This window comes from Patagioenas fasciata, chromosome 20 (assembly GCF_037038585.1).
Source record: "Patagioenas fasciata isolate bPatFas1 chromosome 20, bPatFas1.hap1, whole genome shotgun sequence".
Taxonomy (NCBI): Eukaryota; Metazoa; Chordata; class Aves; order Columbiformes; family Columbidae; genus Patagioenas; species Patagioenas fasciata.
Genome location: NC_092539.1, coordinates 1,241,770 through 1,269,362, shown reverse-complemented (window position 1 = coordinate 1,269,362; position 27,593 = coordinate 1,241,770). Strand labels below are relative to the sequence as shown.

General features: G+C 62.2%; 2 protein-coding genes across 6 annotated transcripts in view; both read left to right on the top strand.

The window, feature by feature from the left end:
* Positions 1–27,593, top strand: part of LOC136110617 (ATP-binding cassette sub-family A member 2) — a 158,906-nt gene that overhangs the window by 80,366 nt on the left and 50,947 nt on the right. The window lies entirely within an intron of this gene.
* On the top strand, positions 611–24,034 carry NPDC1 (neural proliferation, differentiation and control 1). Its single transcript, XM_071817227.1, is given in 8 exon segments — positions 611–743; positions 14,012–14,155; positions 19,679–19,786; positions 19,929–20,096; positions 20,222–20,288; positions 20,765–21,079; positions 21,198–21,294; positions 22,213–24,034. Coding segments are annotated over 8 exon segments (1,068 nt in total). The 5' UTR covers positions 611–652; the 3' UTR covers positions 22,291–24,034.

The window sequence follows — 27,593 nt, the reverse complement described above, 5'->3', positions numbered from 1 at the left end:
GCAACTCGACCCCTGTGCAGGATTTCCCAGCCCCTCGTCCCCGGTTCATGCCGCTCCTGCGTGACTGGAGCAGGAACCCGGTCCCAACACCCACCAGCTCCTCCGGCCCCTGTTCCTGGAGCTGGGCAGAACCAGCACCTCCGCTGCCCCGTGCTCCTCCCTCCGCGCGCAGGTGGGTTTTTTGGTTACGAGATTTAACTCAGCACGCAGAGACACCCCCACAACAAAAACTGACACACAAAAAAGTGCCGCCGCCAAGCTAATGAAAGCTCAGAGCAGCGGTCCCACGCCAGCGCTTTGGAAAACGCTCGTGTTTAAAGGAGAGTGGTTTGGGGGGCGGGATAAGCCCGGTTTAAGCGGGATAAGCCCAGGAGCACAACCCGCCCCGCAGTTCGGCCATCAGCGGGGGCGCGGTCATCGCCCACAGAGCCCTCTGAGGGGTTCCCCCCGCAGGCCCGCGGGGGTGCGTGGGCGGGGATGATGCGGGGCCGCTGCGAGGGATGGAGCGGAGGCTCCTGCGCTCCGGCCGCGATGCTGCAGGAGGGGCGGGGCTGGGGGGTGGCCCCCCCGCGGGGAGCAGCTGCCCCGCCCCCCAGCCCCGCCCCGCCGCTCCCGCAGCCGCCGCGGCCCCGCTCCCGCCGTGCCCGGGAGGATGGTGGCGGCCCGGGGCGCTGCCCGCCGCGGAGCGCTGCTGCTGCTGCTCGCCACCCTCGGCACCTGCCGCCTGCGCCTCGCCCGTGCCGGTCAGTGCGTCTCCGTGTGCCCCCGTGTCTGTGTGTCCTCCCGCTCCCGCGGGTGTTCCAGGCTCCCAAGGGACCCGCGTGGCCCCTCCCACGGCGACCCCGGTGCGGTTGCTCCCCCCATCCCCACCCCCGCGCGGGCTCAGCGTCCGTGGGTGCTGAAGCTCGCAGCCCCTGGGCGGGTGAGCGGGTCCCTCCCCGCACCGCGGACCCCGTGTCCCCTCCAGCCGGCGACCGGGGCGCTGCCGCGGGGGAGGGGCCGCTCCGCATCCTTCTCCCGGGCAGCGCGGTCCGCACATCCCCACGACCTGAACGCAAGGTGGTAAATGGCCCGTGGGCTGCCCCCCACGCAGCCCCACAGGGTTTCTCGCAGCCCAACCAGGCCCCGCATCGGTCCCAGGGCCGGGCAGCGCGGCGCCATCGCCCTCCTGCCCGCAGCTGCTGGCAGGGCCCTGGCAGCGGGGGGGCATCGGCGCAGGGCTGCTCCCCAGCACCGCTGTGGGGTGGCAGGAGGTACCCACAGATGTGGGGCCTGATCTTGGAGCGGGTAGAGAGCAGGGACTTGCGGGAGCAGCCCTGCACTGTGGCCCTAGTGAATCATCTTTATTATGGGGAAAAAGCCAACAAAGGACCCCAAAGCAAACACGGCTGCTGAGGTGACCAAGCCATGTCAGGGGGCCGCCGGGAGGCTGGGCCAGCCCCGGGTCCCGTTTGCTCACCTGCCTGGAGCCGCTCCCTCGAGGGGAGCAGCAGCAGCATCATTGCGCCATGGGGCTGAATTGGTGACGGAGGCATTTCTCCTCTCTCCTGGGGCAGAAAAAATGCATGGCTTTCATTTCCCTCCCAGCAGCACCACCTTTGGCCTTCTTTCTGTTTTCTTAAGGGTTGTTTGGGGGATTTAGGGTTTGTTATTATTTTGGGTTGTTTTATTATTTTATTTTTTTTTAGTTTGGGGTCTAAATTACTGCCTTTCCCCTCCTGGTGGGTCTGGCACTGGATGGGCACTGTGGACCCTCACTCTGTGCCCACGGCTGAGGTGCGTGGGAATAAGGGCATAAACACCATCCTTCCAAAAACCGCAGCCAGCCCTGAGCGTTCCTACCCACAGCAAAACTGTGGGCTCCGCTGGCTGGTGGCCCCGGCAGGGCCTGGGGTGTCCGGCCGGCGGCACAGCCTGTCTCGGGCAGGTGCTTTCCGCCTCGCTGCTTCAGCCGGGGAGGCCTCCTTGCTCTCAGCATTGTTTGGAGATCTCATATTGTTCTGCCTGCTCCGGCTCGCCGGAGGGGGAACGCCGGGCAGGCAGCAGCTGAGAGCCGGGGACGGTGCTCCCGGCTCTGTGGCAGGGCAAGAAGGTGCAATATTTTTTTAGATTTCCCAAAGGTTCAAAACATCCGTGTGTATCCATGCCAGGGGCTGGAGGCGGAGGTGGGGATGCCCCTGCACTCTCTCTCTTCCCATGTGTCCAGGCCAGTGTGGCCTGGCCAGGGGTACCAGTGACACAGGCTGGGATGGGAAGAAGGAAATCCGGGTGGCTCTGATGCAGCCACTTGTGATCCGGCGTAATCTCCTCTGCCTTGGAGTTTAAGAGATTGAGGGGGATAAGCTGGCCTGGCAGTGCTGCTGGGGTGGGACCACTCGAGGGGCTGCTGTTGTGGAAGGGGGGCAGCAGTCCCCCCGTCTCTCCCCCTTCCCAGCCCCGGGGGGCTGCTGAAGACCGGGCAAGCTCTGGAGGCCTCGTTCTGCTGGCAGCAGCCTGCTCCAGCAGCTGGGTTATCACACACGCCTGGCACAAGTGAGGTTGGGATGGATGGCTCAACCTCCTTCCCCCAAGCGAAGCCTGGGGATGGTTCCTTTGCACTGTTCCCAACCACATCGTTGTACCGCCTGGAAATGCCAACAGCAGCATCCCAGTGCTGGGAGGTCGGGTTTGTGCGGCACACAGCAATGAGGGTCTGGGCTGGCTTCTCCTGGAGGTACCTGGAGGGGCATCCCTGGGGTGCTGGGCAGGGAAAGGAGTCCCTGTCCTGTCCCTGCAGCCGTCCTCCCCAGCACAGTGGAGCAGGGGAAACATTGTCTGTTTCTTCTCATTGTATGATTTCCCTTCCTGAGCGGATGGGGCAGAGCTTGGCTTTCTCTGGGGACAGCGGCAGGGTGGAGATGGCAGGGCCGGGGCAGCTCCAGCTCTGGGAAAGCCGGTGAAGCTGCTCCTGGCCAGGCGAGAGCCAGGGGAGAAGGTCCCGGCCCACTATACCTGCATCCTCCTGCCTCTGCAGGAGCTTCAGCAAAGCTTCTTCAAACAGGGGCTGGCATCTCTTCCTCCCCATCTTCATCTGCCGGTGCTGCACCCCAGAGGCCCTTGCAATAGGTGGCATCCCCTGGACACAGCCAGCACAAGGCACAGTGACATCCTTGTCTTGCCAAGGGCCTGATCCGAGCTGTTGAAGGGCAGCAGCTGGCTCTGGGGGTGGTGCAGTCAGTGGTTTAGTTTTGGCTGGTGCTCCTCAGTTGTTGTGGGTTTTTTTCCCCGCGTGTCTCTATCCAGCGCATCCAGCGTCAGGCAGAAATGCTTCCTCACCTTGTTTTCTGGCTGCATTTCCTGGACCATTAGTGGGAGCTGGACTTCTCACCCCTCTTGAGTAACTTGGTTGCCAACTTTCATATATTATTATTATTATAAACAAACAAACAAAAAATTTTCCAAATGGGATAACAGGCAAGAACCTCTTTTTTTAATAAGCCTGAAAGCCCTGCTGCCACAGCCAGCGCTTTGTGTCAGAAACACCCGGAGAAGCTGTTCGGCAAAAAGGAGTGGTCCTCTCCAGTCCAAGTGAGCCATTTGGCCAGGTGTGACCTGCCAGCTCCTCGCTGCCTTTCCTCCTCATGCTGCTGCGCAGGGATGCAGGTGGGAGTGCAGATGCTGGTGCTGATGGTGGCTGCCCCAGCTCTGTGCTGGTGCAGGGACTTCTCAAGAGCTGGGCATGGCAAGGCTGGAGCCATCCCCATGGAGTCCTCATGGCTCAGTCTGTGGTGGGGTTGTCCTCTCTTGGCTTTTTAATTTGCCTGCTTTGCAACCACCCCACTGGGGAGGGAGCTGCGGTGGGGTTGGGGGGCAGCGGGCGGACCCTGGGGACCATCATCCCGAGCACTGAAGCTGGGACACCTCCCAGTCCCTCTTGGGAGCATCTCAGCGGTGCTGGTGCTGCGCCCCAGCACTTGCCATGGACGGGCTGCCCTGCAGAGCTGCCCAGGGCTCTGCCCACGGGTGAGCAGGGAATCTCCGAGCCCCCTGACATCACGCTGGTCAATCTGGGGAAACTAGATGTTTCCAGCCTGGGCTTTTTTGTGAGTCGCAGAGAAGGTTGTGTGAGTCCCCTTGGTGGTGCTGGGCAATGGTGGGCAATGGTCCTGCCCAACAGCGTGCAGCCCCCTCCGTCCCTTTGAGCCCCCCCAGCTGCTGCACATTGGGGTGTCCTTTGCCACACCGGTGCCAACCAGGCATTTCCCACACAGCATCCAGGGTGATGAGTTTAATTTTCTGTGCGATTTTTATTCTTGGAGTTAAAGTTCCCCCTTGTGTTCTCTGGGGTTGTGTTTGTTGGGCTGGTTCCTACCATGAGAAAAGAGCCCTTGTGGGTAAGTGAGGTGTGGGGAAACCGGGGATGCGGTGCATGAGCATCCCATGGGGCTCTGGGCTGGGCTCTGTCCGCAGGCATGGGGAGGGGAGTGGGTGGAAAGAGGCCCCGGATCTCCATCATCCCAATTCCTGACATGGTCAGCATCAAGGAAGAGTTTATGGTTTATGGAAGAGATGTGCTGCAGTTTGCTGGGGACCCACAAACGCGTGTGCCCCAGCCGTGCCCTCTGGGTGCCGGTGAGGACAGAGCTGGAGCCTGGGCTGGAGGAGCTGTGGTCCTGAAGCTTGGAAGGTGCTGCAGTTACGCTGTGCAGGGTCAGGTCTTTTGGATCTGCAATTCCCGTGGCTGCTCCTGGCACAGGTTTGGGGTCTACAGGTGCTCTCAAGGGTCTGGAGTGGGACCCTGGCCTAACCCCAGGGCTGCACGTTCTGCTGGGTACTCTCTGGGGCCACTGTGGCCCTGAGAAGCCAACCCCTCCCCACGGACCCTCGCTCCCTGGGGTCCTGGGCCCTTCCCACAGTGCAAAGGGGAAGATGAGTCTGGGACGTTTGCCTGAGACGGCTGTTCTGGGCCATGGGGGTATTAAGGGAGGAAATCGGCTTAGCGCTGCCGCACACTGCTGGGGTGGTGCTTGGAGCAGGAGGGGTGACAGCGTGGTGGGGCACTGGGCACAGGGAGGTTGGTGGTGCTGGGGACAAGAGGGTCCATGGGTGGTGCGGATGTTGTAGATGGGAGGGGTTATGGAGGTGCGAAGGACAGGAGGGGTGATGGGGTGGCAAGGCACTGGGGACAGGAGCTGCCATTGGTCCCATCTTTGCATGAATTCTTGAACACAGTGCCCCAGTGCATCATCCTCATGGGGAGCTGTGGGTCTGGTCCCAAATGGGTGCAGTGGCTCCCACAGACCGGCTGCCCCCCAAAAAGCCCAGGGCATGGCCCCAGTGCTGCTGCCAGTGCCGGAGCATCTCCCTCCCATGTCTGGGCTTTGCTGACTGCCACTGCCGCAGGGGTGACCAGAGCATCGAATGGCGGCAGCAGGCCTGTAATTAGCTGCTTCATGAGCTAACGATAATTGCAATGGGAAGAAACTGGCCGTTAAGTGCCTGGAGTGCATTTTGAATTGGAGGAAGGAAGCGCAGGCGGAGCAGGTTCCCATCCCGGCCTCTTCCCGCTCCGGAGTGCTGGACTGGCAGCCGTCCACCCGACCAGCGCACCCAGTGACACGTGCTGGGGTCTGTCCTGCACCAATGGAGGTGGGCAAAGCCTTGGCAACAGGGAGGTTGCACTTTGGCAGGGGGATCCATCACTTGAGGCAGGTGACGTGTCAGCTGGCGTGCTGGAGGGGACCCTAGGCTTGTCACGGCACAGGGGTCCCCCAGGCTCTTGGCCGCTGTCCCCTTCCTGTAGAAAGGCCATGGTGACAGAGGTGGAGGGCAAAAGGTGGGGAAGGCACCGCTCTTGCTGTGCACCTGCAGCACCCATGGGTGCTGCCTGGGCTCTGCAGAGGAGCGCTCCTGGGACGCTGTGGCTCTCGCGTGCGGGAGGAGCAGCTCTGCCTCGGGAGCTCGTCGCCTCGCATCTGTCAGGGATTATTTCCCAGTCACCCACTAAGCAGGGAGGGGGGGCAGCCCTGGTGAACTGCTGGTAATGTGGCCCATCCTGCAGCCGTAATTCCTAACTGGGAGGGAGAAGGTTTCCCTGAGCCGGCCGCCTCCTGTGAGGGATAAAAGCCAAAATAAATCTCTGGATCCAGCTGTTTCAGCACCATCTGCAGCCCTTTTCCAGAAGCCCCGGGATGCTGCATTCATGAGCACCCCTGGGATGCAGCTGTGCATCCCATGAGCCCCCCATTTTCTGGCTTACAGGGGGTGCCCACATGTGCTGGGCTCTGCCCCAGCAGGATGTGGTGTCCCGCAGGTCTTTATCGCTGGTGGCAGCTGAGTCAGCGTGGGCGCAGCCCGAGCAGGGTGGGGTGATGTGACCCCTGCTTTTCCACCTGCTTCTCGCCTTGTGTGTCCGTGGGGACATGGGCTGCCTGCCTGGGGTCCGGGCTCATGAGCTGTTGGAAAGCCATAAGTGTTGCCCCTCAAAGCCCCCTGGCCCTGGCGGTAAGTGCCTGTGTCCCCAAGCCCCATCTTTGGGTGACTGGCTAGTGGGGCTGGTGGGAGCACCAAGAGCGGTACCAGCTGGGAGCAGGACAGATGGACAGACTCCCCAACCTCAACAATGCTGCCTGTGCTGGTGCCGCCACCTCCACGCTGCCCAGGGATGTTCCATCAGCAAAATCGTGCTGGTGCGTAGTTACCAAAGGCTGTAAAATGTCTCCCGGCAGCGTGGGATGGCAGCGAGGTGTGGGAGGGCTTCGGCTTTGCCAAAGAGCATCTGGCCCTGGTGGGTGCAGCGGTGCTTTGCCGGGGAGCTGCAGCTCCAATGTTTCACTCCCAGGAGTGAGAAGGAGGAGCAGCTGCTCACAGATGGCCGAGCTGTGCCAGTGTGGCTGTGCCGGCGTGGCTGTGCCAGCCCTTGGCCTGGCAGCTCCTTGGGTGCTCGGCTGGGTGAGGTGGGCTCACGGCTCTCACTCGCCGGTGGCTGTGCTCTGCTCTGCGGGTCTCACCGGGCAGACCAGGCTCTGTGGGTGCTGTCCTGCTGATCGGTTGGTGCCAGGAGAGAGCCTGGACCCGAGCCCTTCCCTCCAGGCTGCTCAGGGCTTCAGGTGGGTCCGTGCTTGGAGCAGAGCTGTAAAACTCCCCACACCGCAGGGCGCTGCCCGTCCCCTGCGATGCAGCACAGCGAGGCTCTGGCACTGTGCCGCGCTGCCCATCGGGGGTCAGAGCACTGCAGGGGTGTGAGGAGGGGTCTCTCCCTCCAGTGGAGCTGCTGTGCTGTAAACCTGACACTGGCAGTCTGTGCCGGTGTTGGCAGTCTGTGCCGGTGTTGTGCTCTGTGCCGGTGTTGGTGCTCTGTGCCGGCGTTGGTGCTCTGTGCTGGTGTTGGTGCTCTGTGCTGGTGTTGGTGCTCTGTGCTGGTGTTGGTGCTCTGTGCCGGTGTTGGCAGTCTGTGCCGGTGTTGGCAGTCTGTGCCGGTGTTGGCAGTCTGTGCCGGTGTTGGCGCTCTGTGCCGGTGTTGTTGCTCTGTGCCCACGCGGGCTGGCCCCACTAACCCACTCGTGGCAGCGCTCTGCACCGTGTCCCTGACCACAGCTGTGCTGTCATATTGTGCCCAGAGCCAAACCAGTAAAAAAGGAATTTATAAAAGCCCAAGCTCTGCCTCTGCCCCATGGGGTTCTGGGCAGGTATGAAGCCCGTTGGTATTTGCTTGAGCAAAACCTGATAAACAAGACTGAAAGTGGGTGGTTCGAGCCGCAAAGAACAGCAAGGTGCTTTTTGGCATGGGGTGGCATTGAGGACAGCCTGGGGTCCCTGGTACAGGTGGCTGCACACCCAGCCAGGCTGGGGCTGGTGGTGCAGAGCCAGTGGCAGGTTTGGGCAGGCAGCACCAGGGAAATGGCGTATGGCATCTGGATTTCCTTTTTTAATCATTTCTTCTATTCCTGAATATCTGAAGCAAAGCACTTGTGGCTGGAGGCAGCCCTGGCACTGCAGGGTCACGCCGGCACGGCGGGGGGTGCAGCCTGTCACCCTCCGGCCACCGCACGGCCTCTGTGGGGCTGGAGCTGCCCTGAGCAGCTGGAGGGGACGGCGAGCGGGGCCGGAGCCGGCAGCGCCCAGGCTGGGGGAACAGGGGGCTCCCTCGGCTCCATGCCCCCCTCACCTCCCGCAGGGAAGGTGGCCCTGTCCTCTTCTGCCTCTCGGCTCTGCCCAGTCCCTGCCAGGATCTTGAGCTGCAGTTTCCCAGAGCTGTTTCCATCCATCTGTCCGGGTCTCCCCTTCCCACAGCCCCCGTCAATCAGCTCCTCTTCCCGTGGTGTGCCGGATGGGCTGCCAGGACAGAGACTGGGAGGTTTTTGGGTCAGTTAAGGGGTCTGAGTAGCAATGACACAAAATCCTGCTTCCTCATCCTGGCAGGGCCTCCCTTCTCCCAGCCTGGGATCGCAGGAGCAACTTGAGATTTTGGGGTGCTTGTAGATGGGGTCTGCTCTAAGGTGGGGATGGGCTCTGGGGTGACACTGGCAGTTGAGGGGGTGAAGTGTTTGGGGTTGCCAAGGGTTTGGCATCCCTGCATCTCTGGGGAAGCCTGGGTCAGCCCCTCCTGGCCCTCCCTTTCCCTCTTGACATTGAAGCTGGGGGCACAAGGCTCTGGGAGCCCATCGTGATGGCCTCAGGGCTGCAGCAGTCACTGCCCTTGGCATGGCAGCGTCTCCTGTGCCACGCAGCCTTGCACACCGTGCTGCCAGTCCTGCCGGCACAGCGGGGCTCCAGCGGGCAGCGCCTGCCTGCGCTGGGTGCATTTCAACGGGGTGGCTGCCCATGGTGGCATTTCCCATCATCATTTGCCATCATTCCTGGGCGGGGACGCTGCTGATGAGAACGTCCCCTCTGTGGGAGCACGATGCAGCCAATGTGTTTGAAGGGCAGGCAGGGGGGTGCTGCCGGGGGGTCCCTGCGGGGACACCCCTGTCCCCAGCTTCTGGCACAGGCCTGCTGGCACTGTCCCTTGGACCATCTCTGACCTGGCAGCTGGGCCAGACCCCAGCGCCCAGCGTTCTGGCTGAACCTGAAAAGCTGGCAGCTGCGATACGTGTCCCGGTGGCCTTGGGGACGGGAAGCCTGGTGGCACGTGGCCTTTGCCTGAACAAACCTGCTGAAGCAAAAAGCAAACACACACTTCCAGCTGCAAAGTGCTCTCCGGTGGGCCAACGTGTGCCCGTGCTGCTGCAGTAGGGATGACGGGGGGGCCAGGCTGCGTGGCCGTGACTGTGCCGAGTCCTCTGTCCCCAAGAGCAATGTGATGTGGCCAGCGTCCCCCTGCCCCGCTGGGCTGGGGTTGATGTTTGTGCTGATCCCCACTCTGCCACCTCTGTGCGCAGGAGGGGTCTCTCTCTGCTGCATTTTCGGGGGCAGGAGCATGGCGGTGACGTGAGCAGCTGCCGGCAGTGGCGAGGCTCCCGCGGGGGCTGCGGAGCGGTGGCAGAGCGGTGCTGGCCGGGGCCACAGTGCCAGCAGCTGTGGCCAGGACGGGGATTGCTGCCGGGGTCCGGCCCTGGCTGCAGCCCAGCTCCCCTCTGCCTGCGCCCGGGTGCAAGAAGCAGCAGGCGGGGGATGCAGCTGGGTTGGGGAGCCCAGCAGGGCTCACTGTTGGTTCTGTTGTCAGTGAGTGTCACTCACAGGCAGTCTGCAGCAGCAATGGTGCCAGAGCTGGGGCACCCGCCCGAGCAGCCCCAACCATCCAGCCCGGCTTTTCCTGTGTCGCTGTGGCCGCTGGCGGTCGAGGTGGTCACTGCCCAGCTCACCCCGAGAACGTGTCCCTGGGCATAGGGGAAGTGGGACTGGGACTTTCGGGTGCCTCAGCCCTGCTGCCCACACCTGCTCCTGGGCAGGAGCACTGCCAGGGATGCTGCAGGGCAGAGGGAAGCGAGACCGTGGCAGCTGGGCCGTGGGGCAGCGTGTCTGCCTGCCCGGGGCTGGCTCCAGCCCTTCTGAGCCAGGAGCAATTTGTGGAGCCCGGGGAGCCACGGGCAGTGCCAGCCCGCAACCGAAGTGCCGGCAGGGCAGGCAGGCACCAGGCAGGTCCCACAGCGCCTGGCCGGAGGAGCAGGAATGACCTTGGAGTGCAGCTGGCGGAGGCCACGCTGCTGCAGGCCCTGCGCTGCTGCCGCCGCGGGCAATGGGCTGTGTACCCGGCCCTGGGCTGCAGCCGAGTGCCGGAATGAGGAGGTTCAACATGGGAGTGGAGACTGTTCCCTGGGACCCCAGTATTCCCCATGCCTGGCATCGTCCCGTGACTGTCCCCCAGGAGCCGTGTCTTGCCACCGTGCAGGGCTGGATCCCTGTGCAGGGCCGGACCCCGTGGCCCCGGGCAGGCAGCACCTCCATGCCCGTTGCTCTGTTGTGGCTGATGCCCAAGGGCTCTGCCAGCTCATGGCGCTGGCACTGGGGCCCCTCAGGCGCAGGCTGGGTGTGGGCGTTGCCGGTGGAGGGAGCGTGAGCACTCAGACCAGTGCTCCGCATTAATTAATTACGCTCTTACGTTAACTTTTATCTCTCTATCTGCAGCAGTGACACAGCAGGGGCAGTTTCTGCTTTCCCAGCCACCCGGATGTCCTCCTCAGCTTTATTTTTGTTTCTTTTTCACCTGTATGTTTTGGCACAAGTGTTGAAAAACTGCTTTGCCCAGGGCTGTGACTGCCAGCAGCTCCGTGCCCTGCCCAGCCATGGCGAGATACCCCCGGTCATTTGGAGGGGTGCAGTGGGCACCCCTGTTGCTGGGGCTCTGCTCACCTTGGGGGCTGCTCGGAGTCCCCAGCACGGCTCTCCCTGGGTGGGTGTGTGGGGCTAGGGGTGTTGTGCAGAGCTCCCCCCACCCGGATACCCCACTTGGGGCTGTGCATCTGCCCCTCAGAGCTCACACACTGTGAGTTCCTGCTGTGCACGGGCTGCTCCTACGTGTCCCCAGCTCACGTGCTGTTTGTCTTTCCATGCTGGCTGCACGCTGTCCCGCTCACCCGCTGGCCTCGGGCTCAGCCCTGCCTGCAGGAGTCACCCAGCCCTTCCCAGCGCTGGCAGCTTGTCCCGGCCCAAAGCCCAGTGCCCAAGGGCGGCAACAGTGGGGACCAGACATGTCCCTGTGGCTCCTGAGTGCCAGCAGGCACAGTGCTCAGCGCCCAGTGTGGCACAGAGGTGCCCAACCTTGCCAGCCCCACCAAGGAGCAGACACTGGGTTTTGGGGTGAGCTCAGAGAATGGCCCCTACAAAACCACCCACTCTACGGGGTGCCCACACAGTGATATCTGCTCACTAACGTTGATTGATTACACATGGGGAGCTTAATTAGATCCCTGCCCGCCTGTTTCACTCCTAATCCCAGCCCGTGACAGCTGGGTAAGCACAACTCGTTCCTCAAACAGAGATAACGACCTTGTATATATTCCAGGCTGGGGTTTATTTAACTGGTTGCTGGGCACCAGCTCAGGGCAGCCTCCCCAGTGCCCCGATGTGGCTCCCAGGGTTGTGTTGGGGTCTCACGGTGCTGGGTGTTTCCCTCCCACCAGTGAACAGCTTTCCAGCACCTGTTTTGGAGATACACATTTGCATGGGTCCACCGGTACCCCGGGTCTGGTGTCCTCTCAGGTGTGTGTTGTGTCCCCACCCTGGGGCTGCCCAGTGCCAAAACCTCCTCCTGGCCCTGGGTGGCCACGTGTTTTGGCTGTTTTGTGGTTTTTAAACAAAGCATCCTTGAGAGTGAGCCTGGGGCGGGGGAAGCAGACGGCCGAGTCCAATTTCTGTGTTTAAACACCCGACTATTTTCCCATTAAGCATTAATTCTCCCCCAGCTGCCTGGTCCAACCCTGTGCTGTCCCCAGGGAGCAAACCTGGTTCTTGTGGCATGGGGGTCACTGCCCCCCAACCTCAGCAGATCCCCCAGGCTGCTCTGCCTGTCATGGGGTTCGGCCAATCCCAATTACCCCCTTAATTGCAGCTGCTGAGAAAATCCTGCCCACAAGAGAAACTACTGCAGCAAAGGCAGCTCTGCCCTTCTTTGGCACCAGCAGCTGGAGGGTGACGAATGCTGTGCCCATGGGGTGCAGTGGAGGGGGCTCCGGCGCAGTCAGGGGCTGTTGGTAGCAGTTGCATCCTCCAGTGAGCAGCTTAAAGGTGAAAAAGGGCCATGTGAAGGGGGATTTGTTGTGGGTGACATCCTGCTCACTGTCCCCCACGTGTTGTTTTGGGGTGGTGTCCTGTTTGGTGCCCTTGCTGGGGGAGCAGAGTTGCCGTAGTGACCTTGGAGCTTCGTGTCCTGGTGGCTCCATCCTGCGCCAGGACTCTCGACCGCGCTGTGCCTGGGCACAGCACCACCTGCCCTGCTCGCCCCGCTCTGCTGCAGGGGTGGGGATGCTTGGGCAAGCCCCCAAAGTTGGGGTGCCCCTTTTTGGAGGGGTTCTCTGTGATTTGCCAGGGATGTCCCTGGTGCTGCGTCCCCCAGGGCACGGGGACGGGCAGATGGCGGGCACTTTGCTTGCGGTGTTGGCGTGGGTGGGCGAGGGCAGGCAGGGACGGGGACAGCTCGGGGAGCGTGGGACGGTGCTGGGAGCGGCTCCTGCTGTGAGTCATCGCCGGGCCGGGGGCGGCCAGGCCTGGCCCTGCTCCCGGTGAGGGCCCCCGGCCGCGCGCTCCTGCCTGCGGGAATCGTGTGGGCATGGCCATGCCTGTGAGGTGAAGAGCAGGGCCAGGGCAGCTGTGTGCTGCACCCCATCCAGCTGTGCGCCCCCATCCAGCTGTACCAGCCCAGGACCCCGGCACATTGAGCAGTACCTGGGTCCGCACTGCCACCAGCTGGTGAGGGAGGGATGTCTGTGCTCGTCCGGTGGCAGTGCCAGCAGTGTCACCGTCCCTGGCAGCGGCTCCTGCTACTGTCACTGGAAGCTGGGACCCCAGAGGGTCCCTGCAGCCCCACGCTGCAGGTGAGACCTGTGCGCCGGCCCTGCATGTCACTGTCCTGGCTGGTCATGGTTACTGTCTCCATTTCCACATGTGGTTTGTCAACATCACCTGGTCTCAGGATTCAGCCTTGGTTAGGACTCGGGGACTTTGCACCCCCAGGAGGTCACACTGGCCGGAGCCAGGCTGAGGGAGGCCCAGGGCTGCTCACGAGCGTGTTGGCTCCGGATGAGGTCAGAGTGTTAGGGGCTTGTGCCTGTACCCAGGTACCGGAGAGGTCCCCGGGTCTGACATGGAAACAAGATGCCCTGTAAATCCATGCGGGAGATCTGGGCTGTGGTGTGACACCAGGCAGGGTGAGTCCCTCCGTTTTCCCCCACTGCGATGCCAAAGGGATGAAAACCAAAGCAGCTGCTGTCTGTGATGACTTATCACAGGGCGATGATGCTTTTCGGGGGGTTGGTTTGGGTTTGGCTTTTTTTGTTTGTTTGACAGCTACCACACAATTGTCCATTTGATGGTTGGATTTCAGCTGCCACCCTGCTCAGCCACTGCCTGCCTGGTGCATGCAGGGCTGGAGACCCTGGTTGCTGTCAGATCTGCAGGACTCTGTGTGTCCTGCAGCACCCTGGGGCTTGGGGATGGTGACATGCTAGGGCTCATGGTGTCCTGCGGGATGGCAGCACCCTAGGACTCGAGGTGTCCTTGGGACAGTGGCATCCTGAGGCTTGCGGTCCTGTGCAGGAGGATGGACACTGCCTGCCCTGCCCTGCCCTGCAGGCAGCAAACAGCCTTCCACAGGTCATAAAATCATAGAACATCTCAAGTTGCAAGGGACTCATACGGCTCATCAAGGCAAACTCTCGGGTGATTAGAACCTGTGCTTAATTGTAGTCAGTAAGGGCTTTGTGAATGCTGAGGGGCAGCTCTGGTGAAACACACCTGCACCTGTTAACTGCAGTGGGACCTGCCCTTTGTAAACGGGGCCAGGGTGGCTGGGCCCCACGCCAAGAGGCTGCAGACAGACCCAGGACTGCGTTTGACCCTCCTCCTCCTGACCTGTGTTCTCCTGTCCCTGCAGCAGCTTCGTGTCCGCGGAGCCTGGACTGTGCCCTGCAGCGCCGGGAGTTCTGCCCGCCGGGGTCGGGCGCCTGCGGCCCCTGCCTGGCCTCCTACCAGGAGGATGACCATGGGCGATGTGTTCAGAAGCAGCTCTCACCCAGTGGTATGTGCACCCACCCTGCTGCAGCCTCTTCTGCAGCCCCCTCCCAGCAAACCTGCCCCACACCTCTGCAGCTCCAGGAGGTCCCATGCCTTGGAGGAGCTCCCTGCCCTTGCAGTGCCCATGCTCCCCATCCCCTGGCTTCTCCTCTCTGTGGCAGCTGTTTCCCTGTGGGGATGGCAGCTCTGTTCCCTCTCACCCACGCCTCAGCTCGCCCCAGCTGTGGGGTGGTTTTGGGGCTGGTGGGAAGCACATGGACCTGACCCCACTCCTCATGCATCCTCCTGCAGCCACACCGGTGAGCGTGTGTGCTGCTGCGCCCTGCCAGCACCCAGGAGTGCCAGAGCCTGGCACAGGAGGGTGCTTGGGTGGCTGCTGGGGTGCTCTGGGATCTATCTGGCTGCTCGGGGGTGGGGGCTTTTCACAGGAGGGGACGTGGCTGCACAGAGCCCCAGGTGTTGCAGGAGCAGGGCATGGAGCCATGACCTGTGCAGACCCTGTGGCCGAGGCAAACGGGTGCCCATGGCCTTCCGGTCCCATGGCTGAGCCATGCCAGTGTTTTGGATTTCAACACCTGGTTCCATCGGTTTGAGACGCTGAGCCGTGCTTTGGAGGTGCCATCTCCTCCTCCAGCAGTGTCCAGCATCCACACCGGGAGGGTTGGAGTGAACAGCACAGCCTGGCCCAAGGGTACCAAGGGCTGCAACGGCTATCATCCTGGCTCCTTTCTGAGGGAGCTGTGGTGCTGTGGCAGCCGGGGGGGCTGCGCTGTGCCAGTGGGACAGATGGGCAGAGCCTGTGGTCACCCGTGTCACCCCGCACAGGGCTATGCCACCCCATGCTGTGGTGGGTGGAGGGTGCTCAGCCGGTGCTGGGGGCCGGGCATGGGCATATTTTAGGGTGACCCTCAGCTCTTTGTGAGGTTTGGAAAGCTATAGGCAGAGCTGTTTCTCTGCACCCCCCTTGTGGTTTTTCTTGCAGATTCAACCAGCAGGCAAATTAAGACTGTAATTATGGCTCCACCCAATTATTTTTGCTTTAACTGAAGTGGAGCAGCCTCTGTGTGTGGGGAAGGAGCTGGGACCCAGCCGTGCCCTCGCACACTGGGGGTTTCGCTGGGGAGCCCCTGGGTGCAGGGTGGGGGCTCCCGAGCGCCTCTGAACCTCCCCCGGCTGCGATGGGCATCGACCAGCATCTTCCTCCGGCCCGCTCGTCGCTCCTGCTGCCCCCAGAACCCTCTCGCTGTCTTTTCACCGGTGGGCAGAGCCTGTGGTCCCTCCTGGCGCCCGGCTCCTGCCTGTGGTGGGCACCCCGCAGCATTGCCCGGCCCCAGCACAGCCCCTCACCCCCACCCCAAGGCCTGGGGAGCTCCTGGGTGGCTCGTCCCATGGCAGGCGGTGTGGGTGGGAGGACAAGCGCTGGCCATGGCAGGACGCAGAGAGGCAGCTCCCCTCGACCTGAGCTGCTGCCTGCATGGAGGCTTCTCCGGGTTTTTGGGAGGGTTGCTTTGTGTTCTGGTTCACCTGTCTTGAGCATGACTGCGGGTCCCATGGGGTGCAGCCAGAGCTGCCCTTTGCCTGTGACTTAGCCCATGTTTTGCAGCTGCTGGGCACATGGGAATGGCAGAGCCATTGTGCCCTTCGTGCCATCAGCTTCCTGGCAGGAGGATCCCATTGTAAATCAGAGGGGAGACCCCCAAAGCAGGGCCTTGATTCTGCACAGCCCTTCGGCTGTTAGAGCGGCCAGGCTGTGCTGGAATGGGGGCGATGGCTGGGGCAGTCAAGACAGGGGATGGAACAGGGTTGGGGTCCAGGCTTGGTGTTCAGCAGCGAGCAGGGGTCCGATGGGCAGATGCCCTCTGAGCTGGCTCCCACATCCATGGGTACCGAACAGCTTTAACAGTTTTGCGTTTTTTAAATGTGAAATCTTGGGAGCAAATTCCCCTTTCCAAAAGGCTGCACATACACTGGCATCTCCATAGCAACCCCGCTCGGTGCCGGCTTCGGCAGGGAGACACGGCCATGGTAGCATCCTTGCCTGTCTTCGACAGAGAGATACGGGGCCACAGTAACATCCTCAGAGAGGATGCCAGGAGGATGGGGACCATCCCAGGGTCTCTCCCAGCCCCTTCCTGTTGTCTCAAGCAATGCCACCAGCTTTTGGCAGCAAAAGTGTGGGTCCAGGGGGAAAAAAAAGGGGGAATCCCTTCCCAAATCCTCTATTTTTGCATGCTGAGGAATGGTAGCATCCTGAGGAGGCACTGTTTAACAGGGAGGCACTGTTTTTTTCCACAGTAGCTGTACCTGGTCTGGCAGCAGCACCCAGCTGCCTGCTGCAACCGGGGGAGCCTGCGAGGACACAGAGGGGCTGTGATTGCTGCATTTGGGGAGGGATGCAATGCAAACGGGGGCTGGCACAGCTCAAGGATGCCTAACCCTTTAAAGGACTGCCCACGCGGCTCTGCTGCTCCGTGCGTGGGCAGCCCCTTTAAAGGGTTAGGCATCCTTGAGCCGCTTGCGACTGCTGGTGACGCTGAGCCTGGGATCCCGGCTGCTGCGCTGTCCCCACAATTGGTTGCAGCTCTTGACAGGAGCGTGGGCAGGAGCCGGGGCTCCTCTCCTCCAGCGTACTCGTGCAGACAGGCACTGAGAGCAGCTTTTTGGGGTGTAAAGTGGCAGTTCGGGGCCTTAGGAGGGCAATGCACGTGAGTGGAGTCCTCCTGCCATTGGTGACGGCGTGCGTGGGTGTCTCGACGTCCCCGGCGCAGCACCAGCACAGAGGTGAGATGGGATGTGCGGGACCTCAGGACGCGGTGCATCCCACAGCCGCGCTGGCCCTGCCTGCGCAGGGCTCTGAGCCCCGGAACACTGCCGGCACCACGGTGCTGCGTGCCGTTGGAACGTGCTGCGGTGGATTTGAGGGATGTGGTTTGGGATGATGGGTCCCACCCCTGCTCCCGCTTGTTCTCGCCAGCACGGAGCCAGGGCTGAGTCCCAAGAGGCTGTGGCAAGCGCTTTGGGAAGAGGAGAAAAGGGGGTCCTGGCTTCTGGACCTGGCGGTTTCCCCCTCCCCGCTTGCTGCGCTGCCAGCAGCCAGGAGGGCATCAGGCATCCCGGGGCAGGACTATAGAAGTAAGTGGATTTGTAGGAATTTTGTGCCCTCCTGTGGCGATTGTCACCATCAGGCTTCCTCCAGCTGAGGCAGAAGCCACATATGTCCCTTCTTGCTCCCTGCTGTCCCCAAACCCATTGTGGTTAACTGGCAAAACCCCTGTGTGTGTGGAAGGCTTGAGCACTGGAGACCATGGGGAGGGAAAAACCCCAAGAGGGTGCTGGGTGCAGGGGGACGAGGGGCTGGGCTGCTGGGTGCCAGCCTGGCTGTGCCCTCCTTGCTGCAGGCAGGTGCTGGGACCTGCCATGAGAGGGCAGCCGTGCCCTCTGCGAGCCCTGCGAGCCCTGAGCATGCCCTCTGCGTGCCCTGCGCGTACCTTGTGCGTGCCTTGTGCATACCCTGCATGCCTTGTGCATGCCCTGCTGCACCCTGTGCATGCCCTGTGTGTGCACTGTGTTCTTGCGCGTGCCCGGCGGTGCCCTGCGAGCCCTCTGCATACCTTGCATGCACCCTGTGCCTGCCCAGCATTCCCAACTCCCTGCAGCGGGCTGGGAGGTCTCTGGGAGCACCCCCATCTCTGCTTCTCTTGCAGCAAGAGCCAGGGCCTGGGGCAGCCAGGCAGGAATTGGGGGCTCAGCCCCAGCCCCCTGTTCCCTGCACCGATGCTTCAACTGCCCCTGGTGCCCGGCAGGGACGGGATGTCAGTGCCAGGCTGCTCCTGCCCCCTGAACGTTGCGGGGTGGCAGATATGACGGCATTGGGGAACATCTCAGCTGCCAAACAGAACAGAGACATGGGGTTTGTAGCCACCGAAAGGAAACTTGGCAATGAAGCTGGTTAATGCAGGTGAGCAGCGCGGCCCAGGTGCTGCTGGCCAAACGGCGCAGCTGCCTGGCGGTTCCTCAGGAGGCTTGCAGCTGCTCTCACTGGTTTTCCAGCTTTTTTCCCCTTTTCCAGCCACCTCACGTTCATCCTCCTGAAGCGTTTGCTGTTGCAGTTGCATCCACTCAAGGCTGACGGGTGTGGGGCTGTGCCCACAGGGACCGTCTGGATCCCCCAGGCCTGACGGTGCCATGTGGGCACAGACAGGGCTGTCCCCTGGGTCCCATGGGAACGGGAATGGGCCTTCCCCTGAGTGCAGTGGGGAGCCAGAGCCAGAATGTCCTCATCCCAGCACGGGGCTGACCCGTGGGGCACAGGGCTGTCACGCTCTGTCCCGTGACAACCCCCTGCCCACTGGGGAGCCTGGCCCCGTGCCAGCACCACAGCACCCACCAGGCATGGCACTGGTGGCACAGCCCCAAACCTGGCAAAGCGTGGCCATGGCGCTGCTTTGCAAACCACTTTGGGGGTGGAAATAACAGGGTGCAAAGAGACGGAAATGCAGGGTGCACGATGTGCGTGCAGCACTCCAGCTCCTGCCAAGGATAGGAGGTTGGGGGTTCTGGGGAGATGGGACACGGGGCTGGGTACCTTGGCTCTTCATGCACTTGTTTAAAGCAAATGTCTCCTTTTGAACAGTTTTTGGCTTGTGTGGCTCTGAGTCACAGGTGACTGAATGGCTTTTGTGCCCAGCTCAGGAGGGAATTGGGGTTTATTTCCAAACATTGGGAATGAGGACAGATTCCAGAGGAGCTGTGATTGTTATAACCTTGAATTATCCAGGAACCAAGCTGTCAGCACCGCCTCGCCTTTGTATGTCTTGATTTACCCTCCAGGGCTTCCCGCTGGGAACAGCCCGAGTGTGGCAGCGGGGGCAGAGGGAGCAGGGATGGATACCAGGCGTCTCCTCTCTCCTGCCTTTGAAGTTGAGTTTAATCCTGTTAAAAGCAGAGTGGTGAGGGCAGAGCTTGGCTCTGCTCAGCAAGCCTGGGGACAGCAGCTCCACTCTTGTCCCACACTGTCACCCTGTGGGTGAGCACCCCCGGGCTGGGGTGCCGGTGCCTGTGCCCGTTCAGGTGTCCCCTGCCTGCTGTCAAAATGGCCCCGCTGCCCGTGGTGAGTCTGTGGTTCGCCCTGCCAGGCTGTGGGACAGCGGGGGCTTCTCCCCTGGTCCAGCTTGTGTCCCTCCTCGGTTGGGGCAGTTGTGTGGCCCCAGCGGTGGGGACATGGGCAGTCCTGGTGCTGGCAGCCCGCCTGCTCCCACAGGGCTCTGCAGGACTCACTGGCTCTGGCACGGAGGCAGCCGTGGCCACTGCTGCTCATGCAGCCTCCAATGTTTGTGGGGTGAAAAGCATCTGTCTTAGCTTTGGGACCTCCAGGGCTACATCTGAGTGGGGTGGGACCCCAAACTGCCCGCATCTGCTCATGCTGGGACACGAGCCCCCTTGGGGGTGGACGCTGGGTCCGGTGCTGTGCTGCGCACACAGGCGCGTCCCGCGGTGCCCGTCTGACGCCCGCTCTCTCCTGACGCAGGGAGGACGTCTGTTCACAGCCTGGAGAAACAAATCGATTTTCTGGCGGACATGCTGGCCAGGCAAGAGGCTCCTCGCGCCCACCCGCTGTGGGATGGTAAGCCCAGGAGTAAGTGCCCGCTCCCTGGCTCCCACCGCTCTCTGCAGCGGTGCCAGAAACCCTGCGGCAGCCAGACCCTGCACCCCCGGCTGGTTCGCCCTCTGGAGCCGCATGGACGTTTCTCTGCTCACAGTTCTGCCTTCTCCCGTAGCCACCCTGGTCCCCAGCGGCAGCAGACAGCGCATGGCCAGTGGGCTTCTGCAGCGGGGTCCTGCCAGCAGCCAGGCCCCTGCCACCCTCCCCACCTCCACTACCCCTGCGGACCAGAAGCACCCGGTGGAGGTGTCCCCCGTCCCTTCAAATGACGACATGGTGCTCGGTGAGACCCCAGGGACAGGCAGCTCGTGGGATGGGGTTTCACATCCTCATCAGGAAAGCGCAGGCTGGTGGCACCGTGCTGCCGGGCTCAACCGCTGTCACTCTGTGTGTCCCCCACCTCTGCAGGGCTGATCGTGGTGTGCACGCTGGCCGGGATCTCGGCGCTGATCGTGGCTGTGGTCTGCTGGTGCAGGTGAGCCGGGCACTGCTGGTGCCAGCTGGTCTCTCAGCATCCTTGTGCCGACGGGAGCTTGTTCCTGTGCTTCCTGGCTGTCTGGTGGGGTTTGGAGGAGAGGCAATAGCTGCCCTTCCCAGTCCCGCTGCAGATGTGCCACAGCCACCGGGGTATGGCATCAGCTGGCCGGGGCTGGAGGACGGCGGTGGAACCCCCTGTGCCAGGCACAGGCTGTGACTCCTGGTTTGGACATCACTGCCGCACTGGGTGCTGACACCCCAGGATGTTGGTGCTTTGTTCCCAGGCTCTGTGGGATGGAGGTGGCCATGATGAGGTCCTGTGCACAGGCAGGGCCGCCTGGCCTGGGCATGCCACCCATCATGGGTCTCATCACAGGGAATGGGGATGTGGGTGTGAGGGCTGAGCCCCCTGGGGGGTCACTGGCTCCCATATGGAGTCATCTGCTCCTTCTGACCTCTCCTCTCCCTGATCAGGCTGCAGAAGGAGGTAAAGCTGGCACAGAAAGCAGACTATTTGTCGCAGCGAGCAGCCAGCCCCCTGCCCTACGACAAGATCTCGGTAAGGTGCCCGTGTCCCTCCCTGCATGGGGTTTGGTGCTGGGGCCAGGCATGTGCTCTGCTTGAGTAGATTCCAGCCCGGTGGGGGACGCTCCAGCTGGGCTGGGGGCTCTGCAGCCCGGCCCCACCGCTGTCCTTGCTCTCTCCACAGCCCGGGGACAAGACACTGGCTCAGAGCGCCCAGATGTACCACTACCAGCACCAAAAGCAGCAGATGCTCTCCATGGAGAAGTAGGCAGCTCTGGGAGCAGAGAGCAGACCCGGTTACTCATGTGTGCTCTGCCATTAACTGGGGTGCTGTTAATCATCCTTCTGGGTTTCACGCCCTCTTTGCATCTTCTCTCCCTAGGCATAAAGAGGAGCCCAAGCTGCCGGACTCAGCGTCATCCGATGAAGAGAATGAGGATGGCGACTTCACTGTGTACGAGTGCCCCGGGCTGGCTCCGGTACGGCGGGCGCCGGGTGGCTGGGGGTGCGGGATGGGATCTGATGTGTGGCTGGGATGTGCAGTTCCTTGCACAGAGCCTTTTCAACATGTCCCTCATCAAGCCCTGAGATGATGTAACCCCTGTGCTTCCCCGTGTACCTTGGCCAGGTCCCACTGGCTCTCTGGTGGGCAGGAGCAGGTGCCCTGGCCTGGGTGCCCCGGCACGTGGCTTTTTACTGGAGTGCGCTGCCCCGTGGCCCTGGGAGCAGAGAGCAGAGCAGCCCTTGTCAGATTCAACCTGCCACCCCTGCCATGCCAGGGACACGGTGACCGCGGGCTTTTGGGTACCAGGATGGGAGGGCTTGTCCTGCTGCCTCCCCAGCACCTGTGACCCCTCAGAGCCAGGGGGGACTTGGCAGCTGGCAGAGGACCCCGGGGAAGGGCAGCTCCTAACAGCCCTGGGTACAAAGAGCACAAAGAGACCCGAAAGGAGCCTTTCACATGGTAATGGCTGCGGAGCCCGGCCATCAGGGCCTAGATTAAGGGTCATCATTAGGTCTTTACAGGCCCATTAAAGGGCACTTGATGGCAGGCAGGCAGTCTGGGCAAGGAGCCCCAATTCCTGCCAGCCAGGCTGGGGGTTGCTGTGCTGGAGTCCCCAGCCAGGCTGTGGGGTCCCATTCCCGTCCGGCACCATGGGTCTGAGGCACCATCATCTCATCCCAGTGTCCTCAGCCACTCCTGTAGGGAGGCAGCGCCTTTCCAGGGGTGATGGCAGGGTCCTGGTACGTGTCACCCCAGCACACAAGGCCCCCGTCCTCCCTGCTGGGCTGGGGTTCAGACTCAAACCCCCTGGGACAGGGCGGCTCAACCCCCAGCTGGTTTCTGATCTCCTGCCTTTTCCTTCCCACCATCCCTGCTCCCTCTGCTGCCGCAGACCGGAGAAATGGAAGTGAGGAACCCGCTGTTTGATGACTCCTCCTTACACCCCTCCAACCCCAAGTTGCAGCAGTAACACCCCTCCTGTCCTCCGCACGAGCTCGCTATGGACTGTACGCCCAACGCCGAAGCCGGTGGGATGGCTGTGCCGGAGGGGCACCCGCGGCCAGGCTGAGGGGCACAGACCCCGCTCTGCCAGACTGTTTGACGCCTGCCCAATAAACACCCACTAACAGCTATGGGAGGGGGGGATCGCCCCCGTTTCCAGCATCCTTGTCCTCTTTGCTGCTGTGATCGCGTCCCTGCCTTGCCCTTCGCTCGTGCCAGCCCCGCGGAGGGGCAGCCACTGCCTTGGCACAGGAACTGGGGAGGCTGCAGTGCTGTTTCCTTGTATTTGGCTTTGAGGAGGGGCTGCTACCCTGGCTGCCGCTGGGCTGATGTGACAGCAGCTGGGAAGGGGCTGGAGTGGGGGTCAGAGCGTGGGAGAGGGGCCGAGGGGGTCCAGGCGTGCTTGTGGCTGCAGGGGAAGGCAGCAGGGCTGCCAGGCTGCCCAGAGCCCCTCTGCCAGGCATGGGGACTTTCCCCAGAGCAGGTGACATCATGGAATGTTGTGAGTTGGAAGGGACCCACAAGGATCATCGAGTCCAGCTCCTGTCCCTGCACAGGACACCCCACAGTTCACACCGTGTGTCTGGGGGCAATATTGGTAAAGACTGGGATGCCTGGCCTGCCCCTCTTCCCCAGCAGAGCCCCGCTCTGTGAGCCAAGGGCAGGAGCGGGCTCAGGCAGGTGCTGGCGTCGCTCCTGGGGCTGCACCTTCAGACACTCGGCCAGGAGCCCTGCCCTGCCCTGGCCCCTGCACCTGCTCCATCCCCTTCTGGGGTGCTGGGCCTTGGTGGCCCCAGGGCATTGACAGTCCCAGTGCCACTGTGGCCTGGGACCTCATGCTGGGCTGTGCAGGCAGAGGATTCCTCAGGCAGCCTTGGGTACCAGCTGGGCTCTCTCGCTAGGCCTTCATGAGGTGAAAGCTCAGAAAAGCCTCAGGGTTTTGGTTTTAAGCCTGTTTGGCCGTGGGGAAGGAAGGAACAAGACTGGTGGGGGCTCAGGAGGCCAGGAGGGGTGGCCAAGCTGCGGTGGCTTCACTGTGCTGCTGCTCTGCCCCGTGGAGCCCATGCCCTTTGTAGCATCCCTGCGGAGCCCACCCCAGCACTTTTCCAGGTACCCCTCTGTGGCAGGGGACAGTCCCCCTGCACATCCATCCCAGGCACCCCCCAGGCTCCAGAGATGCCCTGCACCCTTCCGCTACCCACATATGCATCTGGGCTCACCAGTCTCCACCAACAAGTCCTTGCTTGGAGCCCAGCGCTGCTCCCCAAAGCCTTCCCAGTGCGTTGGCTGTGACCACTCCAGTGCAAGGCCTGCGATGAGTTGTGGGTTCGTTTTTACAGATGTGGCTTCATGTCCAGACCCTGACGTGGACTTTGACGGCCACAGGTGACATTTTGCACACAGGTAGCATCTTGCACGGGGATGACCTTTTGTGTACGGGTGGCCTCTTGCACGCATGGGAGCTGTTGCACGCTCAAGAGCTGCTGCAGGTGCAGGCAGGCAGGGCAGGGCAGGCAGCAGCAGGGCCCTGTGCCAACGGGTGCTGTGCCATGGGACTGGACCCAGCGGGGTCGCTGGCAGAGCCCTTCACTCCACAGCCCCTTTCCTTGCTCCCTCACCCGCGGGCTGCTGCCCTTCTCCCCATGCCCCTTGCTGTTGTACAGACTGTAGTTCTTTTAAAAGGAGATTTTATTAAATGACTGTGTTTGAGACCCATGCGAGTGTGTGGTGTGGGGCAGCTCCCTGCTGCAGGGCCCTCGGCTCAGGGTGGTCCTCTCGGGAGCAGGGTGGGATGGGGGAGTGGGTGGGAGGATGCTGGGGGTCCCCCATCCCAAAACCTTCTCCAGGGAATAGCAAGAGCAGCTGTCCTGCTCCTGCAGCTGGAGTGGCCTCCGAACCCTTCCCCAGGGGTTTCCCAGACCGGGGAAGAACCAGAGTTTATTTTTCTGTTTCCCAGTGTTTGCCAGGAGAGGTTTTCCCAGGGCTGAGTGGAAGCCCCGGGCCGTGCCTGCCCTCACCCAGCCCCGCAGCGCCCGTAGCCCCGGGGCCGGGCCCTTCGCACCTCGGCGGGGCCGGCAGATAAGGGCTATCGTGTCCCCCCATTGTGTGGAGCCTGAGCTCCTCTCCGGCCCTTTGATCACACCAGCCCCCCCATCAGGCTGATACAATCTCGTCTCCTCCTGGTTTCGGCAGCCCGCAGGGTGGGTGCTGACTCACTGCCCAAGCGCCCGGGCACCCTCGGGGACACTTCACTCGGCCCCACTCATGGGTGGCCCTGGGGTCTCCAGTTGCAGCCCCGGGCAGACAGCATTGCACCCCAAATCACCCGGGACCACCCAAGGCTCCCCCCTGGGGAAACCCAGCCTTGCGTCCTCATCTCCAAGGTCCCCAAGTTTGCCCTTCCCTTGCTCTCAGAGCCCAGCAGCCTCTCAGAGCACGGCCAGGGGCTTGGGGAAGCTTGAGCTTTGAGGAGAACGCAGCTGCTTCTGCCAGGAAGACCTCGCTCAGGGCACCCCTGGGAAGCCCTGTCCCCATTGCACATCTGGGCACAGAAAAAAACATCTGTCCTTGGGCAGCACATCTGTGCTGCAGACATCCTGGAACAGCCCGGGGTGCAGGGTCTGTGCTCAGCCCCAGCCTGTCCGTGCCTCAGTTTCCCTCGCTGTAAAACAGCAGGGAGGACCAGCCAGCAGGTTCAGGCACTGCAGTGATGTGGGCAATACCCAAATCACGCCCCCGGCTCTGTAAGGCAGAGGTCTTTTCAATGAAGGGGCAGATCTGGATCAAACCATCCTCCAGGACTTTCAGCCGGGTTTGGAAGCAACAACGCTCCATCCCATCCACCCAGGCCAGCAGCCAAGCAAGCTGCGGTGCCACGGAGGGGGTTTGGCGTTCCTCCCAGGGGCTTCTGCAGCTGGACACGGTTCCCAGCCCCACTCGGACAGACCTGGAGTGAAGACTCCGACCAACTTCTGACCTTGGGCCCCGACCCACCGCGGTGTGGCTGCCCCAGGCGTGAAACTCAGGGGGATCCAGCACAGCCCCAGCGGCTTCTCCACCACCTGCCCCAGGAGAGAGGGTGGGCTGACAGTGAATAAAACATCATCTGTGGTCATGCACTCGCTTAGAATCTTGTCTCCGAGCAAAACCAATGCCAAAACAACATAGTCAGCAAAAGGAGGACAAGCAGATGTGCATCTCTGTTCCCCACAACCTGATACTATCTCAGTGAGCTGGAGAGGACAGACATATTTCTTGCTGCTCCCCTTTTCCTAGCAGGATCCCACGCATCCCTGGCTGGGTTACAGACCTCAGAGCTGGGCTGAGCCTGGAGCATGAGCGGGGTCCAGCCATGGCGAGATGGAGGGACACATCCTTCATCTTCCTGGAGCAGGCAAGAGGCTCTGCCCTAAAGGATACGCATGGCCAAGCCCTGGCCATCGGTGCACAATGACCCCGCACAATAACCAGGCATCTCACACAGGCCCCCCAAAATCGTCCCATTGAAATGTATGGGGAGGTACACACCAAGAAACCCCACTGACTCCCTCTGCATCCCCCAGCTAAAACCATCACTGCCACAATGGGCCCCCACTCCTACAAAGGGCCGGTTCAAAGTCAACGTCTCCCTTCCCCTCTGCCTGTATATGAAAGGGAGTAGGAATGTGTTTGAGGCCTCGGCGGGCTGAGGGGGCTGGGGGGCTTCCTGGGGGGATGGAGAGAAAGAGCAGGTTGGCAGGAGGAGGGGGTCCGGCCCGGGAACAATAAATCAAAGGGAAGGGGAGTTACTGCCCAGCCAAGGATCTTCTGAAACCTGGGCCACAGCGGGAGCCCGGGAGGAGCAGGGCTGATGGCTGCGATTGGAGTCCTGCAGAGACACTTCCTCTGCCCGCTGGCACAGGGCAGGGAATGGGGTAGGCAGTGGGACAGGCAATGGGGCAGGCAGTGGGGCAGGCAGAGGGACAGGCAATGGGGTAGGTAGTGGGACAGGCAGAGGGACAGGCAATGGGGCAGGGAATGGGGCAGGCAGTGGGGCAGGCAGAGGGACACGCAGAGGGACAGGCAATGGGGCAGGGAATGGGGCAGGCAGAGGGACAGGCAGAAGGGCAGACAGAGGGATGAGCAGAGGGACAGGCATGAGCAGAGGGACAGGCAGTGCGGCAGACAGAGGAGCAGGCAGTGGGACAGGCAATGGGGCAGGCAGAGGGGCAGGCAATGGGGCAAACCTGCCTGCAAGCCGCCCGGGTGCCAGCATCCCCAGCAGCACGTCCTGGGGCCTGGCTCTCCCCCTGGCACAGCTGAATCCAGCACCTGCGGGGAAAGGTGCCTCAGCAGGTCTGGGCTGTGGTTCCCCCAGGCAGGTCCCACAGTCCATGTCCCGTTGGGGGTTGCCCACGTCCCCGATGATGGGCCTTTTGCATCCTCAGGTCATTTTTCTGTGGCTGCCCTCCTACCCCAGAGCCGCCTGGCACAGCTGCATGGACACGCTCAGCCCAGAGTCAGGAATGGCCTTTAATTCCACCTCATCCTCTTGGTTATTTTTCTTTTTCCTTATAGGAATATAATTACAACGGGGGCTGTTCCAGCTCTCCCGATGTGTGGCGGTGCCATGTACTGGGCCAAGGGCTGCTGCTCACACTGCAGCCACCAGCCCCTGGGTGCCAGGGGACCCAAAGCAAGCGCTTCATAACCAGCACCAAGCGCCCTCCCCCAGGCCAGCCAGCAGCCCCATCTCCATCCCACCGCCGTGGGGGAGGCTCCTCCAGCCTATCTCTTCGGCATATCTCCAGTGCGAGACGGCAGCAGGCTCCGGGTAATCCGGGTTAATCAACAGGGAGCGGTGCTGGCAGAGGGGTCGGGCCCGGCCCTGCCTCGGCTGGGCTCAGAGCTGCCGGTGCTGCCCGTACCCGGCAGCCGGCATCGGGCAGGCGGGTCCAGCAGAGCCCACCCGGGCAGCAGCATCGGGATCGGGGAAGCTCCAGGTGGCGGGGCAGGAGGTAGGGAAAAGGGAAATGCCCGGAGCCGGCCCCGATAGCACCATTGTGAAGGGCGGTGTGAGAGGAAAGCCCTTAAGATAGAGAAAATATCCAGCGCGCTCCATTGTGGAGCAGATGGGACCGATAGCTGGGGCTGCAATTAGCTCCACATCGGCACGCCCAGAGCGCCAGGGACTCTGTGCCTGCACAGGCTTTGGAGAAGGACATGGTCCCTGCGCGACACGGCCTTCCTCTGCGGGGTGACGGAGAGCAGAGGGACTGTGGGAGTGTGAGG